Source organism: Motacilla alba, chromosome 9 (assembly GCF_015832195.1).
Source record: "Motacilla alba alba isolate MOTALB_02 chromosome 9, Motacilla_alba_V1.0_pri, whole genome shotgun sequence".
Lineage (NCBI taxonomy): Eukaryota > Metazoa > Chordata > Aves > Passeriformes > Motacillidae > Motacilla > Motacilla alba.
Window position 1 is genome coordinate 11,102,100 of NC_052024.1, and position 18,714 is coordinate 11,120,813.

General features: G+C 41.4%; 1 protein-coding gene across 9 annotated transcripts in view; it reads left to right on the forward strand.

The window, feature by feature from the left end:
* Positions 1–1,026: 1,026 nt before the first annotated feature.
* LOC119704451 (U2 snRNP associated SURP domain containing) overlaps positions 1,027–18,714 on the forward strand; it is a 44,439-nt gene continuing 26,751 nt past the window's right edge. The window contains exons 1-13 of one of the 9 annotated variants that reach the window (XM_038145750.1): positions 1,027–1,283; positions 8,970–9,017; positions 9,441–9,458; positions 11,802–11,900; positions 12,980–13,094; positions 13,494–13,627; positions 14,797–14,838; positions 15,615–15,682; positions 17,003–17,097; positions 17,181–17,216; positions 17,319–17,401; positions 17,784–17,949; positions 18,369–18,580. In XM_038145750.1, coding sequence (XP_038001678.1) covers positions 9,444–9,458; positions 11,802–11,900; positions 12,980–13,094; positions 13,494–13,627; positions 14,797–14,838; positions 15,615–15,682; positions 17,003–17,097; positions 17,181–17,216; positions 17,319–17,401; positions 17,784–17,949; positions 18,369–18,580 — 1,065 coding nt within the window. In that variant the 5' untranslated portion in view covers positions 1,027–1,283; positions 8,970–9,017; positions 9,441–9,443. Of the gene's footprint in view, positions 1,284–1,710; positions 1,995–8,969; positions 9,018–9,440; positions 9,459–11,801; positions 11,901–12,979; positions 13,095–13,493; positions 13,628–14,796; positions 14,839–15,614; positions 15,683–17,002; positions 17,098–17,180; positions 17,217–17,318; positions 17,402–17,783; positions 17,950–18,368; positions 18,581–18,714 lie in introns of those variants that run through there. The other 8 variants (XM_038145745.1, XM_038145743.1, XM_038145751.1 and 5 more) reach the window with 8 other exon arrangements.

An 18,714-nucleotide genomic window follows, 5' to 3' on the forward strand; every position in this document is an offset into this window, starting at 1 on the left:
AAGGGATTGAGGCCAAATGGAGCACAAATTTTCTAAACATTATTGGCCCTGAAACTCTTATCATCCAAAGGCGCATTCCTCTTTCCAGCTAGATGTCTGTTTCTTCTCCAGAAGTGTCAATGATCTTTCATGCCAGGTTTATTAATATGGTCCCAGGAGAGTTGAGCATCATCTAGTGTCTTCTCCTATAGCCCTAGTTCCCCAGCTGGTTTGCTTTCAACTCATCACTGCACCTGTTTGCACTAATATGTTAGAAACCACCCCAAAAGCAGGTCACAGATTATACTAATCCTGTGTCTCTGCAAGGGAGTGAAATGGTTCTCAAGTAAACAGAAAGATGGGGGAAGAGAAAGGCTTGGCTTGGATTCTGAAGCAGTAAATCCTGCCTAATCCATCCATAATGCCCCTTGACCAACGCCATCCCTTCATGTGGAAGGACTCCTCTACGGGAACGTTTGGGGCTCAAAATATCCTAAAAAAGACTAGTGGAGTTGTGCCTGTCAATGCGTGGGTTTGATTTCCCCCTCCTTCCTTCCAAGCCTCAGTGGTTCCTCCTCAAATTTATCCAAGAGAGCCGTGCAGGCCCCTCCAGGGTGGAGGTGCGACCCAGCACCGTGCCAGCCGTGGGACCAGCGCGCGCTTACGGTATATTCCATACCCATCCCTCTCTGGCGTTCCGCGCTGTGCTGCGGGGGCGCCCGGAGGCTCCAGCAGCCGCAGAAACACGAGGTGCCGCGTGGCCTTCCTCCCTGCCTCGCCTTTGCCGCAGCTGCAGCAGCACCGCCTGGCCCGCTGCGGATTGAGCTGCGGAGTAAAGCGGCTCGCACCTAGGCAATGACGGGGATCGTTATTTTTTATTTTGCCATTTTTTTTTGGTGTGACTTCGGGCGGAGCCACGTTACGTGGCACGGGCCGCCTCAGGCGGGCGCTCGGCACGGGCCGTGCCTGCCCCCTGGCGGCGCCCCTTCGTGCCCGGCACGGCTGCGCGGGGAGCAAAGCCCGGGAGCCCTTCCTGCCGCCAGCCCTGCTCTCCGTGCACATCGACCCGCGTCCTCCGCCCTCCAGGGAGACTTCCCTGCCGCTCTCCAGCCCGCCGCGAGCCTCGCTGCCGCGCCGCTGTGCCGTGTCCGCCCTGCCCGGCCTGCTCAGCGCGGGTGACACGCGGTGACAGCGGCCATGGCCGTGCTCGCAGCTGAGCCGTCACCCTGACACAGCTGCTGCGGGCAGAGCAGCACCTCTCACCCGACCATGTCTCTGCCCACTTGGACGCACATCTAGAGCCGGTGAGGTTTCCTGAGAGTTTTGCCCTCCTCTGTAAACTTCCAGCCCTCTGCAGTTGCCTGTGCCCTCTTCAGTCTCTCCTTTTGCTTTTTTTTCCCCCCTCCCTTCTGGAACCTTCACTCTCCGCTGCCCCAGGCGGTTGTTAGCACAGGCCCCGCTCCCTCCTGCCGCCCACAGGGCAGTGAGTGTCGGCAGGTGGTGGATTAAAGCTTTCACTAACTTCTGTGTATCTTCTTGCCTTTTCCTTAAGTATTATCTCAGCCCCTGCATATTCCACTCTGAAAATCCATGCAAGCACGGGTATTCCAGACTCATGATAGATGTGACGGCTGGTTATAATCCCCAGTTAAACAGCCTTCAGTACAGTTGAGTTGTAGTGTGACGTCAAACCCAGTAAGGAAGGATTTGCTGTGTTAGCCTTTTCAGTATTCAAGGGCTTTTCTCAGTGGGATGTAGCATTTCGGGTTGTTCCAAGCGGTATCCTCTCCGTTTCCCGTCGCTCCGTGTGCGGGGCAAGCGCTGCCTGCGGAGGGGGCGGCCCTGCCGCGCCGCGGGGGCGGCGGGAGCCATCGGCGGCTCGGCCATCGGCTTCGCGCCCTCCGCTCGCGGGCTCGGTGGGATCGGCGCTCGCTCGGCCGCCGCCAGGGCTGGGCGAGGGGAGAGGCAAGATGGCGGACAAGGCGCCCGGCGGCTCGCAGAAACCCGCCGGGAAGGTGAGGCCGCTCCGCCCCGGGCCGCGGCCCGCGCCCGCTCCGTTCGGCTCGGGAGCCACGGCCCGCCGTCCGCTCCGTTGCGCTCGGGGAACGCGGCCCGCTGCCGCGGCGGCGGGGCCCGGTAGCGGCGGGGCGGCGAGGCGCGGGCGGCGCGGCCTGCTCTCTCCTGCCCTGAGCTCGGGGTGACCGCGGGCCCCGGCACGGGGTGGGAGGTGGGAAGGGGGCTAGGGGTCCCGGGCCTCTTGCCGGGCACGCCCGCTCCTCGAGACCGCCCCGGGCACGTGTCTGTCCCCGTGGCCCGGCGGAGGGAGAGCGGGGCTCGGCGGAGGCGCTGTGCCGGCCCGCGCGTCCCCGGCTTGGGGCGCGGGCTGCTCCGGAATGCCCGAGCCCCAGCCGTGCCCGCCGAACGGCTTTCATTTCATTGTCCTCCCCCCACGTGGGCTGAAGGCCGCGCAGGGTTAGTTCCCAACTCGCGAGTGTGAAGGAAAACGACGAATCGAGATGGAGTGGGTTCTTCTGAAGTGCGATGAAATTACAAGTTTCGTAGAATTGCTGTGGCGTTCCCCGCGCTTTTCCCGGAGCCCTCTCTACTTCCTGTAGTTCCTGCTGGGTGGATTTCTAGCCCAGGAGCACTGGTAGCGCAGCAGTTCTGGAAAGCCTGGCCCAGAGCTGTGCTCTGAAACCAGCGGTCGCAGCGCAGAGCTGCCTGCGCTCTCAGCATCGCTCCCGCTGCGAGGGTGGAGGGCGACATACTTTAGGGGGTGCACTGGCGGCGGATGGTTTGAGGATTACTCCCTTTCATTCAGTTTCGTTACAGGTTTTAGGTCAGAACTATATAAATCCTCCAGGTTTTGGTGTGTGAGTGTGTAAGTCATTCAAAGAGGAAGCCGTGTTATGGTCAGGAATTTCTAGTGCTATAAATGAATAATTTTTGCTCATGTTTTTATTAAGCAAAACCAGGATTATTTAAGTTCTTTTAAATTTTATTTTGCTGATAAGACACTGTAGTAATTAATGCAGTTGGTAATGAAGTGTAGTTACTTAAAGTCTTTGCATGTTTACTCAGTTGTTATTAGAGTAGGAGACTTTTATTTTTGTTTCCCTTCTATGATCTGTTCCAAATATTGCCTAGAAACTTTTTTTAATCTTGCTTTTGGCTTGGAATGGCAAATAAGAGCTGGACAGAAAACATCAGTAGTAAAGTAGGTCTTAATTTGTGGGCAGCGGCTTTCAGGGAATAGGACATTTTGGGATTTCAAGTATAATTAGAAATAGAATACTTAATTATTGATGAATGCAGATGATAGCATGGTACAGAAAACTAACCCAGATGTGATTCCTTTCTTTTTGCAGTTACATTATAGACTATTTGTGTTTTGTCATTTACTATTTCTGTACTGATGATACTCTTTTTTTTTCAGTGTTCAGTAATAATTAATTTATAGGAGTTGTTTTGTGTCCTAGATGTCACTTCTGCAGAGGTATGTTCAGGCAGTTAACTCTTCCATCCCATGGAAGTCAGTAGGACACCTAGGGAATGTAGGGTCAGACTGTGTTCATCTGTCAGGGCCTGCTGGGGACATCCTGTACCTGCACTGTCACCTCTGTGCACTTCCTCCTCACCCCTCAGTTTCCCATTCCTGCAGACATCCAGGCTGTGTTCCACTGGTATTTTTCCTGTGCTTTATATTCCAGATCTTGTCAGTATTATTTGATGTGCCACAGAAAATAGGGATAGTACCTACTTGGATCCATCAGAATGTTTCTGTTGAAAAGTGAAATAAAATAAGACATGCCTATCTTTTAGGATTTATTTTTCAGAAAGTTAACCTTGGGAAATCTTGGGGGGCTGAACAGTGTGTGTTTCCTTTTGTTTTATTATTCCATAAGTGCTTGTGATATACACTGAGGTACTTCTCAGATGTCTGCAGAAAGAAATGGCATTGAAATTAGTAATATTGTTTTAATTAGTTTATTCACACAGGGATTAAAATGTGTATTTTTAGTTGAGCCTATATGAGAGTGTTTATGGTTTAACAATTGAGCAAATAACTATTTTGCTAGATTTTATGAAGTAATTCTTTATCAGACATTTTGATAATTTTAGGATTAGTTTACTTACGTAATTAAAGGTGAAGTTATAGGCTTCTTTTGCACGTTATATTTGTTTAGCAAATACAATAATTTATGTATCTCACAGACTCATGGGATATGTTTCAGTGGCAATTCCAGTTTGCTGCCTTTGCTGGCTTTTAGCTACCTGCTGGAAAGACACAGTGACCTTTTCTTTTCTGTGCTCTGTGAGGAGCTGTGACCTAGTGCCTGAAATAAAATAATTTCTCCCCTTCAGAATGGTTGGTGTTCTTCAGTCTTGTTGTCCAAGTACTGAATTTGACCCAGTTATTTTGATTATACATATTTATATATATTTATAGTGTAAAATCACACTTTTTTTAGCCAGACATTGTTTGTTTGATTCACTGACTGGGAAGCGTTGCTGGAGGTGGCACAGGGGCCCCCAGTGCCTGCATCGCTGTGGTGGCAGCTGCTTTGTGTGATACTGGCAGCTGCTAAATAACTTTGAGAGTCTCCCATGTGAAATGTGTTGCAAAAGCATTAACTATTCCTGTGGCACTTTGAGATTAGAATAGCAAGATTCGTGCTTGAGATTTCCAGAAATCCAAGTAGGAAAGAAGGATAATTATAAGAATATAAAATAGTCATTGCCAAGGACTGCACAGGACATTGGTGTAGGGCATGATTCTGAAATGACAGATACAGACGTTCAGTTATTTATGTAATGAAATTTTAGCTGCTCAGCGACTCTTTGATTTTGTTATTGTATCTTCTGAGAATAGTTACTGTCTGGCATGGCCTGTGTTCTTGCATAGACTGCTGTTCAAATCGGGTGCCATATGCAGAAGAAATGCTCCACTTGGACCAAGCTGTACTTTTCCCTTTTTCATCCCAAAAGCTGTACCTGTTACCTGAGTTTAAGGTTCTAGTGGAATACTGTTCTGTACAGATACTTCTGGAAGAAGCCACTGTCCATTTGCTATTGTGTCTGCAAGTTATGGTTACTCAGATAGGGATTAATTTTAATCTGCATTATTCCAGTAACTGTAAAGACTAAATACATTAGTTGTAAAACAATTTGCAGGTGTTTTCAAGCACTTACTTTCTAGAGAGAAAGGAAGAATAAAAAATTCAAGGCAACCTGGAAATCTCTTTTAGCTGAATTTTGACATCTTAATTTATGATGTGTTCCATTTGTTTTTCCTTGCTGTCGGTGCTGACACAAGGAGTCCCAGCCTTAGCTACATTTTCCCTACCAAACATTATCCTCTCTGGTTGATGTGGCATGATTTGGGCAGCAGGCCTCTGCTGTGAGTTGGGAAATGGTCTGGCTGAACCTCCCCATCTCTCATCTCTCCCTTTGGTGAGGGATCAGCTAGACCAGGAGCAGTGCTGCAGTTCAGTGTGACCGCTGTGGGGGCAGGATCAATGGAAGGTGTTGAAACGGGGCAGGAGTGGCTTTCATCAGTTTCTTTTAAACATTTCACCCTGAGGCTATTGGTTCTTTCAAGGACAGGGCTTTCATTTATGTTTTAAGTTGTAGCAATTACAGTTGTAAAAATACCATTCAGCATTTAGAGGACCACAGATGGTCTCCTGGGTTCTATTGGCAGCTTTTGTTGCTCTTTGTTTCACTAAATGACATCAGTATTAATTTTAAAAAATATTTATTGTATACGGCATATTTTAAATACTTGTGAAATAACACAATCATGCCAGTTTTACTGAGAGATCTTTTAAGTCTGGAGAAACCATGAAGAGCTGGATTTGTGACCATGTGAGCTGTGGGCAGGAAGGAAGATGTTGAAGAGCTGTTTTCTTCTCTGTTTTCCTTGGAAGCTTCCATGAATCTAGAAGAAAATGTAAAGATCAGAATCTCAGAGATGTCTCTGCTTTGGCATTTTGGTGGAAGTTTGTCATAAATCTCATTTGTACGGTCCTTTGAAGTTTTTGGTTTTTCTCTTGGAGGTTGAGTGAAGTTGGCTGGGCTCAGCAGTGAAGCTTTGGGTGACCTGACCTCCAGGACTGGGTTGGACAGGGCTGTATTTTAATGCAGGCTGCTGAAATGACACTTCAGCTGTGCTGGCACATGCTTTGGCAAATGTGCAGCGTGAAAGTGATGGAAAAAGTGATCCAGCTGTAAAATAGTCTGGTTGAGGAAAAAAAATAAATAAAGATAGTTTTCGCGCAGAGATGCGGTGAATTGGGGGTAAGAAGGCATTTGTCAGTTGTCTGTGCTGGCAGTGACTGAAAGTCGGATTGACTGCATTTTTTCTGTTGGCATTTTGAACACTAGGGAGCTGTCCTCTCATCTCATCATGTGTAGGGCAGAGCTTTGTGTCTCTTTCAGCAGTTAAGTTCAGTTGAGCTACTTGACGTGATGAGAACAGAACAAAGAATCCTCTAGATTTCAACACAGGTGGGCAACATCTTCTGAAATGTTTCCCTCTGTTAGAAAGACACCGATTGCGCTGAGTCAGTGCAGCTGGTCTGACTCTTAAGGAAACAAAATGGCCCCTTTTGTCAAGGCAGTACGGATGGATGCAAAGTGCAGTGCTGTGAGAATTTGTGATTTTTAAAAATAACTGCTGTTTAGAAACTGGCAGATAGCAATGTGTAATTTTGTCAAGAACCTTTTCATCTTGTGCTTTGTCAGAACAGTTGCTTGGTTGGTCAGGAGCAGTATCAAAGGTAGAACTAAATTTATACATAGGAAAGAGAAGACCTTAAAAATAAGAATTGGTGAAGGAGGAAGATAACGTGGCTCTCCAAAGCTGCTAGTTATTGTGGGGTACAGTTGGTCTAAAAGCTAAAATTGCTTTTAGTAGTTTTCTGAGTGCACCTTAATAGAAATTGTGCTTCTCAGCTAATGTTCAGAGTGCCTCCACAGTGCCATGGTCTCTGTTGGTGGGTTGGGGAGTGCCACTGGACTCCCACCGACTCTCTGTGTGCTACCACGCACTGCAGCCTTTCTGAGCAGTATCATCTGCTTGCTGCTGGAGAAGCAGATGTAGTGTCTTGCTTTTTTTCATGTTCTTCCTCAGGATAATCTGTCACTGTACTGAGCATTCCCACTGTTACTCTGTCTAAAGCTTGGTTTCTGTCCTCCCTATGAGCAGCTTCAGCACCACCCCTGTTGGGAGCTGTCGCTATCTAAAACTTCCATAAATGAAACGGATGTGGAGAATCCGGAAGTGGCCATTCCCTTCTGCTGGTGCCAGACAAGCTCCTTTCCTGGAGCAGGGCTCAGTCTGTGTCAGTACACGGCACTGTATCACTCCACCTTTGAGACTGATTTTTTTAACTGCAGGTCTCAGATTGTTTGTTGGAAGGCTGGAATTGCAGCTGCTGTGTTGGTTGCCGCAGGGTGGCAGCTGGCAGCAGGAAGAATGCTGTTCCCAAGCTCTGGAATTCTTTTGCGCAGTCTATGTCTTTTATCTGTGTGATGTTGGGCTACACTTCCATAAAGTTTTGAGGGGAGGACAACTTTCCTTAGGCTACTTTTGTGCAGTATGGAGACCTGTGCATAACAGATTACTGATCTGAGTGCCACAGGCAGTTTAGGATCAAAAAAAAAATCCAAGTACACAGGAGGAGAAGTTAGCAGGAAGTGGCATTAGTAAAAGATGCCTGAGATATTTGCTTCCATGTGTATTCTAATGAACTGCTACTGCTGCATGTGAACTCAGCTTGTTATTAGCTCCTGTGCAAAGTTGTGTTTGTGAGTCATGTACAGTGCTGCAAGGAAGGGGATTTGGGACGTCTTTGAGAGTAAGACATGATTTTTTCCCCCCATTTTTTCCCTGCCCCATTTATCTTTCTTAAAAAAACCTCCAAACGTATTCCTAGAAGCCTTTTGCTTCTCCTTTGCAAGGGCTATATCTGTGTGTTGCACTCTACCTTTATGCACTTAATTCTGGTTTCTGTTGTAGACTATTTTTTTCTAAATTGATTTTACTGTATAACATAGGAATACACTGTATAACATAGGAATACATTGAAAGAGAAATGTCTCTGTCTTAGCTGATGAAAAAGCAGGATGCACAATAAAAACAAGGCCGAGTAAATGATCTTCTAGAGTAGTATTTGGTGCTTGTTGTTTTGAAAGATTGGAAATTAGCATCATATATTACTATTTCTGGTATAAACTGTAAACTCCTGGTAAGGAGGAGAAATGTTCTGTAACTAATGAACAGATTTCAGCTAATGGAAATGTGTTACTTTGACTTAAATTTCAATTAAGGTATGAATTGTGCATCAGGCAGTAATATCTTAATAGTAGATGTTATGTCAGGTTTTCTGGAATTTGGGCGTTACATAATTTAAATGTGTGTTCTCTGTCACTTAAGCTCATTTAAAACCTGATTTTGTATATATGCTGGCTTAGGTGTTAAAGTTCAGTTAGGGTTTAAAGTAATAACACCAGTTAGTACCTGGTCACAAATTGTGGTTTTTGAGGTGGCCAGATTCCATCTATGCACAATATAGTAAAAGCAGTTTTGGAAATTATTTTATAGGAAGCCAAATGTAATCAAGCACTTTATGTAATCTTTAACCCCCTTTAATGACAACTCTTGAAGATGCAATGTAACTAACCTGCTTTTTTCCCCAGTGGTGCCATTACTGATGTATTTATAAAATCCAGCTGTGGAAATTCAGAATTTTTAATGGTCTATCTTTAGGTCTGTCCCTTATTTGCCTTATATTGACATTATTCCTGAGGTGACGTAGGTCAGATATGTCATTAAAATACATTATAGGTTTCTTTCTTGTGTTCTTGTGTATTTGGATGTTGAAATTGAAATGAAAATTCACATTCCAAGAACTGGGAAACCCCCCCCAGAGGTTGTTTGTCTGTTTCTTGTTGCGTGCCTCACCTCCTCCTCATTCTCTCCTCAGGTCAGAGGGCCAGATGCAGTACATACCACTGGATCTGCTGATTCACATGTAAGTCCAAAACACTTCAACAAAAACCAAAAAAATTCAAATCAAACCCACAAACTCAAAATAGGGCTGTTTTTAAAGAAAACTGCTCGCTACAGGCAGAGTCTGGTGCATTGGGTATTAACCTGTAGGTGTTTGCAAATGAACCATTGATTTCATGTTTAAAAATACTCCTTGAAACTTTCCAAACAAGCACCAGTGTAGGAAGCTGTGCTGCGTGGTACAGCATCCATAATAGGTACTGGAGCAGAAAGAAGCTGCAAGGACTCTGTATGGGTTTGTCTCTTACACTGAGGAATGCTTGAGGATGCAAGGTGATCAGTCCTAGGAATCATGGGATATTCAGGTGCTTTTTCACATACAGTAGGCTTCTCAAGGCTGAGACAGTGTGACCCTAATTCCATCCTTTATTTTTCTTTCTAATAGAACATGATAAAGGAAAAGGTAAGAGGAATAACCTGGTCCTGCTGTCTCCCCGCCCCTTATCCCCTCAGTGACGAGACCTTTGCCTGGTTGTGTGGTTGGTATGTTGCATGAAGACTTACCTGTTTCTGAGCTAAAATGAAAACAGGCAGCAAGAGCCAAACCGGGAGTTAATACCAGACAATTCATTCTGTGGTTTGGATTTTCTTCAAGATTTCAATTTGATTCTGTACATGCAAAAGTCAATTACCAGCTGTTAAATTGCTTGTAAGAGCATTAGTCGAGTTATGGTAGCAGAAACTTTTCATAGAGAAGTAGCTTGTTTTATTGATTTCTTTTACTTGCTACAATTTGGGCAATTACTCTTAAATCTCTTCTGAGTATTTTGTACTGATGGAACTGGAACTTTAGTGCTTTGTGCCACCTTACAGTGTTTTAGTTAAACAGAAGTTTGCTTTCATACAGAGATTTGATTACTCAGCTGCAAGTTTCTCTTTGCTTCTGTCATTTGCTTTACCCTTTTCACAGTATCTTGCATTTTTTGAAGGAGGAAGATCTTCAAGTTTTGTATGGTTTTGTCGTTAGGAATTCTGTGAAGCTGCATATGGTTAATGATAATGTTACAATTGCCCACTGGAATCTAACTAGCAGGCATAAATTAGTTCAATCTTAACTTTATATTGTTCCTGCCAGTAGGCAGGTGTTTTTTTTTTCCCTGAGACCTTTTCTAAACTGAGCAGCTCTTAGTGCCAGAACTCTTTATCTTGCAGCTGCTTCCTTTATGTCACTGGAACAAGTATTCATGTGGCTGATCTGCAGGTATCCTGTGACATTACTGTGAGAGATTATTTTCTGATGACAGGATAAGCCTTGGGTAGGAGTGTGGTATTTGTTCTGCCTGCATTGCTGTGCCATAGCTGTGTGTTCATGTTTTGCCAAGGTTGTATATTGTTTGTCATATTGAAATAGAAGCTGTTTTTCAGACAACTGGGAGACGGGATTTTATTAAATTTAAAAACACACAGATGAATTTAAAGCTCCTGATAAGTTTGTCACAGCAGCTCACATTGACAAACATGGTGTCATGACCAGATAACTTCACAGAGAACACTGCATACATTTGTCACTGATAGCTTTAACTGTCAGTGATGAAGAGGGAACAGTTTCAAGGCAGTATGAACTACTTGGTCCTGTGCTTGGCACAGATCTAAGAGGTATTTGTGATGCTAAGCAAGGATTATAAATTGAAGATGTTTCAAACAGTTTGTTTTTCATGGTGTTTTTTATGAAAATTTTTTAATAGAAAGCTGATAGTAGAAATAAAACTCTTTACAAAGAAAATTATTCCTAGAGGAAACCCTTTCCAGTTGGTATCAGAATATTTTTCATAATACGGTATTTTAAGCTGTTCACCTTATTTGTCTTTATGTTTTATTGAGCTGATTTTTTTAAAGAACTATCATTGCCAAAATAATAATTTTAAGCATCACTGTGTGCTCTGTGTAAGAGCATCACAAGTATTTTGAAAACAAGACTCATAGCTTCTGGGCCTTTGTTGTTGTGCTGATTCTTCATGAGTTACTGTGTTAAGGCAGGAGTTTCCAGAGCAGTATCTTTTCTCTCATTTAACTTCCCACTGCCCGTGTCTTTGGAACGTGCTCTCCATCCTGTTGTCTTTCTTCCCTCGATGGTTTGCTGCCTATTAACTACCAGAATAGAGCCTTAAGAATTCCATTTCCATACTCCAGAAATTACTGTTATGTGGAGTACTTCCTTCATCAGGGTTTTGGAAAGAAATTAGAAACAGTCTACGAGCTGGAAGTGAAGTTTTTGTGTGAGTTTTTTTATAGCTGAAAACCTCTAGAATGTGTTTGTTGTTCCAGCAAAGCTATTAATTTTTACCTTGAAGTACAATGGAAATTTAGCATCCATATGGCTGTTCCATTATCTGTCCAACCTTGCAGATTGGACAAACATTATTCTTGTCAAAATAGTCAGAAAAGCTTTTCTGAGGGAAGGGGGAAGAGCTGTGATGCAAAGCATGTATTTCTGAAGGTTTAGAAACTGCAGCACTGCACAGTGATAAATGTCCAGGCTCTTACAGCAAGTGTCCTTCAGATTTCAGCTGTGTTTGAAGGGTGTATTAAAAGCTTTCTCATTAAACCAAGGATGATTTGTTTATAAAAAGCCACACAGATTTTTTTTTTTTTTTTGGTTGTATTAGATAATGAAAACTTCACAAATCAGTACAGGAAGTCTTTTCTTTGTTTTATTTGAGTTACTGGTCTAGACCAAGGTCAAAAGTAGCATTATTTTAATTGTTTTGTAAACAGTTTGATGTCTGTTTTCTCACTCCCTTTGCAGCCTCTAATGGAAAGTAAACTTAAAGCATTCAGTATTGGCAAAATGAGCGCTGCCAAACGGACACTAAGTAAGAAAGAGCAAGAAGAATTAAAAAAGAAGGTAATGGTATAAAATGAAAATTTTACTTTGTTTGCAGAGCTCAAATAACTTTGCTTTTGGATGGCAACCAGATATCTTAGTTTTGGTAATTGTAGCTCTCTAAGTGAAAGTGAATTGTGTTTTACATGTATAATGTATTTTTGGCATCCATGGCATTATGATACAGAGAGGCTTAGTCTTTCCTTCTCTGTGGGAAGCCAAGTTGTCTGGCATCCTGAAATAGGGAATTACAATAATCCATTGGTGTATTGCTCAGGATGGAGACAGCCATCACCTTAGGTAATTTTTTGTTCTTTCTTTGCTCTCTATCATTGGATTTCAGTTATTCCAAAGAGTACCTGCCATTTTGGAACTTGTTTCAGTACACATCCTTGTTAGTTCTGTAAATCATTTTTTGTCTAATGACTGTATTGGGAACCAATACAAACCTTAAAATTTGGTAATGCATTTTAGATTACTCAGGAATTACCAAATTTTAGGAAATACATATCTGGTTGTAGGTGAGATGGAAGTTTTGAAAATTTTGGGGTTTGACAAATGTACACACAACCCCTTCTGTGTTGCAATGGCTTATCTCCTGCTGGGTTGTTGGAATTACGGGCCTAAAGATCATGATAGTGCTAAGCCATAGTGCTCAGCTTAAGCCATTTATTCAGCTTATTCTCTGGGAAATACAGAAAGGTGATCCTCTTGTTGATATCCTTCAGCCACGTGAGTTGATCGTAAAGGCTGAGATGGAATGGGCACTGTTCTCTCATGCTGAGGCCAACAAAGCTCCAGGCTCACAAGCCTTTGATTTGAGCTTTTTTGTTTGGCGTCTTTTGAATGTTAAATTGCCTTGTAAACTCCTGGAAAGGAACATATTGGAGCTCACAGCCTCACTGGCTTTGTGTGTTATGTGCTGTGTTCTACCCACATTTCTCAGAAATTTGAATTATCTAAAATTGAAACTCCTTTGATGCTGTTTGTAGCTTGAACTCTAGAAAATAAAAATGAATGTCACATAGCTAATTTAAGAGTAACTGTCTAGTGAAAGTTGTTCTGTGATGATAGTAAATAGATGAACATTTGCTATGTAGGAGGATGAGAAGGCTGCTGCAGAAATTTATGAAGAATTCCTTGCTGCCTTTGAAGGAGGTGATGGTAATAAAGTGAAAACATTTGTAAGAGGAGGAATCGTTAATGCATCGAAAGGTATAACTAATCTTTTTTTGGAGGTGGTGGGTCATTTGGCTTTGAGTAAAGATAAAGATTGGCTTGGAATTGCATTTTAAAATTAGTATGTTACATTTGAAGCAGAAAAGAAAACTTGATGCTAAAATCTACTTTACGCTTTGATTGAGGTAGGCAATGGTGTGATTTGTGCTTTAAGTATAAGAAGAAAAAATGCCTTGGCTTAGACTACCTAATCCATGTTCTTTTTCTTCATGTTAAAAGGTGTTAAATTATGTAAAATTCGTATTGTCGGCTTTTTAAAAATTAAGTAGTATATTGAATTGAATTACCAGCACTAAAAACCAACATTCTTTCTAATGAACAGTGTTGTGCAGCATGAGTTAATAAAATTTGCTTTCATCTTGTCTTTAATTTCAGAGGAGCATGAAACAGATGAAAAACGCGGTAAAATCTATAAACCTTCGTCACGATTCTCAGATCAAAAAAATCAACCCAGTCAGCCATCTAATGAGAAACCTCCATCCCTCCTAATGATAGAAACCAAAAAGCCTGTAAGTTTCTCACTTGAATCTTAACTCCATCCTGATGTATTTAGAAGTGCTTAGAAAAAGGGCCATGAGTTTTTGCAGAATAGTTTTATCTGCATGTGACACATCTGAGAGAAGGTGGACATTTGGGGTTTCCTGAACCAGTAGCAGATACAAAGGTGATGAAATGCAGAGGCCCAGGAGCCCTGTGTGTGGCACAGTACACCTGGTGCTGCACTGCCCTTTTATTGTGTTCCTGCTAAGGTGGACAAACTTCTCATGGCTATGGATTTAGTGACTATTGCAAAGTAATAGCTTCTTCAGTCCTCAGAATTTCTGGTATTAGACGCAATTCTCAATTTCTATTGCTACTATCTGTTTTTGATTTTTTTTAAACTGTAAACCAAAAAATAAATTTGCCTTTGTGTTGATCCAAGTTTTTTTTTGGTAGGATTCTTTGAGTTTGTTTGTTTGTTTTGGTTTGGTTTTTTTGGGGGAGGGGGGGCGTGAAGTTTGAGAAGTTTCATTAGAAGTCCCTCTTTGAGTTCCAGAACTTGCACAGTTCAGAAGCTGAACACCTTGTTTTATTTAATTTATTTTATCTTCTGCATGATTTGATGGAGGGGTTTTTTGTTTTGATTTTTGGGTTGCCTTTTTTTTTTAACCAAGGTATGTCATAAAAAGTAATAAAATATTAGAAATATGAACCAACAGTCTTCAAGTCAAGTGATAATTGCATATGATTACTGTTACTACTGTGTATGTGTAATGAATGTCTTGGATGTCTTAAAAGTCTTCTAATAGAGCTTACTACAATTTTAAAGCTTAAGTGAAACATGTAAGATGCTGCCTGTTAGGGTGGGAAGTGAATGTAATGTGATAATTATGGGCAGTTCCATCATAACCTCCCTCCAGCTTTAAACAAATGTCAGTGTTAGACCAGTGGGTTACTACTGGATGGCAGTTCTGATTTTCATTGTATGTAAAGCTCTACATATACAGAAATGAATTGTAGCATTTTTTTATTTTTCTGAGCTCTGTTCTGTCATATGCAAGTGTTTGTACTGTAAGACTATTACTGCTTTTCAAATTTTTCATAAATACTTGTGAAGTAATGCAATCAGTTTACTCACTTGCCATGTCCAATGGTGATTGAAGATAATGAGGTAAAAATGATTTTATTTATTTGGCAGACCCTCCCCAAAAACAAAAACAAACAAACAACTTTGCCTGGGGTGAGTAGGAAGTCCAGTTTTTCCAAAGCTGTAGTGTGTAACACAAGTATTTTGTATGTCTGCCTATTGGAAACGTTTTCATTTAAATTTGATTATATAAAACCAATGTTGTTGAAGATAATATTTCACGTGAGTTAGTTAAGGAACATATATTACTGTTAAAAAAAAAAAAAGTATTTCAGTATCCATATTCCTCGTCATTCAAGAGTTTTTCCTGAGGATCTTGAACTATTTAAAGTAACTGTTTTTTCAGACTGTATTTACATCCAAAGGGAAGCAAGAGAAGGAAATTCTTTTTAAGTAGAATGTTTGTGGATAAAATAATTGAAAATATATATGTAAAATAATTTACATATATATGCACACACATCTGTCAAATTCATTAGAGCATGATGGTTTGCTAGGGGTGTAGTGAGCATCCTAGTTTCCAAATGGAACAAAGTGACAAAATACCTCACAGTTATTTAAATGTGTATGCAGTAGAGAGTGTGTTTGATCATACGTGCTGCATTGTGAGAATGAGAAGTAACAATTTTTTTTTCAACTATTCTGAATTTTTATTTTCTAGCTTTGTGTTTGATAGCGCTCAGTCTGAATGTTTCAAGTCTGTTTGGTTGTTGTTTTGGTTTTTTTTCATTGTTTTTTCCTCCTGTAGTTCCTTGGTTTGAAAGCTGTGGGTAAAATATGCATGGAAATTATCTGAAGTTTTGTTATGTGATTTTTAATTCTGTTCATTTTGTCTTCTGAAATGTTGTTTTATGTGTCTTTAATTTTAGCCTTTGAAGAAAGGAGAGAAGGAAAAGAAAAAGAGTAATTTGGAACTTTTTAAAGAAGAACTAAAGCAGTAAGTTTGCTAGTTTTTACTGTAAACAAACAAAATGCATGTTTTTTGCCTTGTTTTACAGACAGTATTTAAGATCATTCTCACTAAGTTCTTCCCCAGGGAAGGTTTTTATTTTTTTTTTCTCCCTCAGATGCTTGTGAGATGGTATAACTAATTAGCTTAAAATAACTTAGTTAGGCTTAATTACTTAATTACATTAGCCCATTGCTAATGGGCTTGACCATTGCTGGGTCCATCTTGGAGCTGGCTGGTGTTGGCTTCATCAGCTGAGGGGGGAAGGTTCTGGCAGTTTCTCACAGAGGCCACCCCTGTAGCCCCCACTACCAAAACCTGCCTAGCAAACCCAGAACAGGGGTGTAGCAGAGAGGTTGGTGACTGTATGAAATGTCTGTCACTCTTGAAACGAGTGAGCTTTGTCAGTGTTTCTAAACTATATCCAGAGGAATTTGTAGGAGGAGGTTGAGCTTTTGTATAATGCAGAAATAAGAGTTGTAATTCAAGTCTAGAGACTTCAACTTACATAGTATTAAAAGCAAGCTGGATAATGCTTGAAAAAGCAGATTGTTTCACTTCCATATGTCTTGTAATACAACAAAGAGCAGCCCATGTATTGAGTGCAGCTGAGTGCCATATATTTATTCTGATGCTAGTGATGGAAAACAAATGAATCTCTGTGCATTAGAAAGCAGTAGGTACAACATTCTAAACCCATATGTGGTTTTTGTGAGGAGTGCCTGAGCCTCCCTGCTGTGTGTTCCTTAGTTGGTGTAAATGAGTTGAACAAGACAGCCTTGTATTCCTGGGATTCAGTATCTTTATATTAGGATTTAAGGCCAGACTGCAGCAAAACAAATAGTTACTTGTGAGTACTGTCCTCAGAGTTAGAAACTGAGATGAAATCCAGTTTATTCTGGAAATAGTCATGTGGGTCTTCCTCTGAGTAAGGCTTAAAAAGCTGGAAATATAAGTAGACACTAAGGAGTTGTGTGCATCTTGAAAAGTCACCTGAGTGGTCTGCAGATCTCTGGCAGTTGGGTCTGGAATTGGAGTCATTTCTTCAGAGCACAGTTCTTCTTCCCAGTTTTGTTTGAGAATGAAATACCCTGACAATATGAATGAAGAAGCATGCAGCTGGAATAATTCTGGTAGATATATTCCAGTTGATGAAACAGAAGTTCAGACATACTGGCGACTTGAAAGTTCTAACAGACTCATTGTTTCATATTAAAAATTCTCATAATTGTTAAGTCAATTCAAAATTTTAGAATAAAAACTTCAGAATGGTTTTAAGTTGTTGCTCACTTTAAACTTGCTTCTTAGAATCCAAGAGGAGCGTGATGAAAGGCACAAAACAAAAGGTAGATTGAGTCGTTTTGAACCACCCCAGTCTGATTCAGATGGGCAGCGGCGTTCAAGTAAGTAGATGTTATTTTTTATGTTAGTCTGGGCTACAAGATTTGTAGACTAAATTGTACATATTTTTCTTCTCCATATTCAGTGGATGCTCCTTCAAGAAGAAACAGATCATCTGGTGGTAATACAGATTCTTTTCTTATTCAATTTAATGTTGTCATTTAAATGCATAGCAGAGATTATGACTTCTTTTTTTTGTTTGTTTTTTTTTCCTTTATGTTAGTACTGGATGATTATGCACCAGGGTCACATGATGTTGGAGATCCAAGCACAACAAATTTATATCTGGGAAACATCAATCCTCAGGTACGTTTGGAGCCAAGGAGTGCAGTGTTGGCATGTTTGGGCCCAGACAAAATTTTTTGCAATATTCATTGGAATAAGTGCTCTTAACATAATGCTGAAAAGTTGAAGTTTAGTCTACTGATCTCTAGCTCAGTTAAAATTCTTTTTCCATTGATATCCCTAAGCAAGATGGATCATATCTCAAATATTTGAGTGTGCTCAGTTAAAAGTGAAGTTTTTTAGATTCTTGTTTCTGCAGTAGATTGTATTGAGGGGCTATCAATGAAGTAGTGTTATGTCAAGAAACTTAAAAAATTAAAATTTTGACATTTGGACAATAATATGAACAGCTGTCACAGAAATACAGTGGCAAAATGTTAATTTTTATTTCTTTTTCATGTAGATGAATGAAGAGATGTTATGTCAAGAATTTGGCCGCTTTGGACCATTAGCGAGTGTTAAAATTATGTGGCCAAGAACTGATGAAGAAAGAGCAAGAGAAAGAAATTGTGGCTTTGTTGCCTTTATGAACAGAAGGGATGCTGAAAGAGCGTTGAAGAATTTAAATGGTAAAAAGATTTTTCAGTTCTGGGCTGTAATTATCTTTGCAGACTATAAGCACATTTTCAGGTTGTTTTATCAGACAAGTGAGATGTATTCTGTAACTCCAGTAGATACCAGGCTGGCAGTGAGTTTACACTTGACTGTTCTACTGGCAACTGAATGTTGTCAAACAGTAATTGTGTACTGTAGTGTCCTAAAGGCAGACATTGGAGGAAGACTAATAAACCATTTTGTGCAATAGCCTTCGTTTGCCTGTGTTGTAGTCTGATAGATGTAATAACAGTAATCAACAATGTAAGCAAAAGATAAACGGTGGTAGGCAAACCTAAATGTTGAACTTAGCAAGAAGAAATCTCAAGTGATGCAGAACCAGTTTATAACACCATGGTAATGGAGTTTTTTGGGGTTTTTTTCATTTTTTCAGGCAAGATGATTATGTCGTTTGAAATGAAGCTGGGCTGGGGCAAAGCTGTACCTATCCCACCTCATCCAATCTACATTCCGCCTTCCATGATGGAGCACACCCTGCCGCCGCCCCCGTCAGGACTGCCTTTCAATGCCCAGCCTAGGGAGAGGTTGAAGAATCCTAATGCTCCCATGTTACCACCACCAAAAAACAAGGAAGATTTTGAGAAGGTAACTTACAGTACCCTGGGCCGTATCTCATTGTTAAGTACTACATCTGTGACAGTATTTCAATGGCTTCATAGATTTGCATTGTTCAGGCTGACTTTGGCAGCCCTTAGCCTGCAAATTCTCTGGCTCCCTGC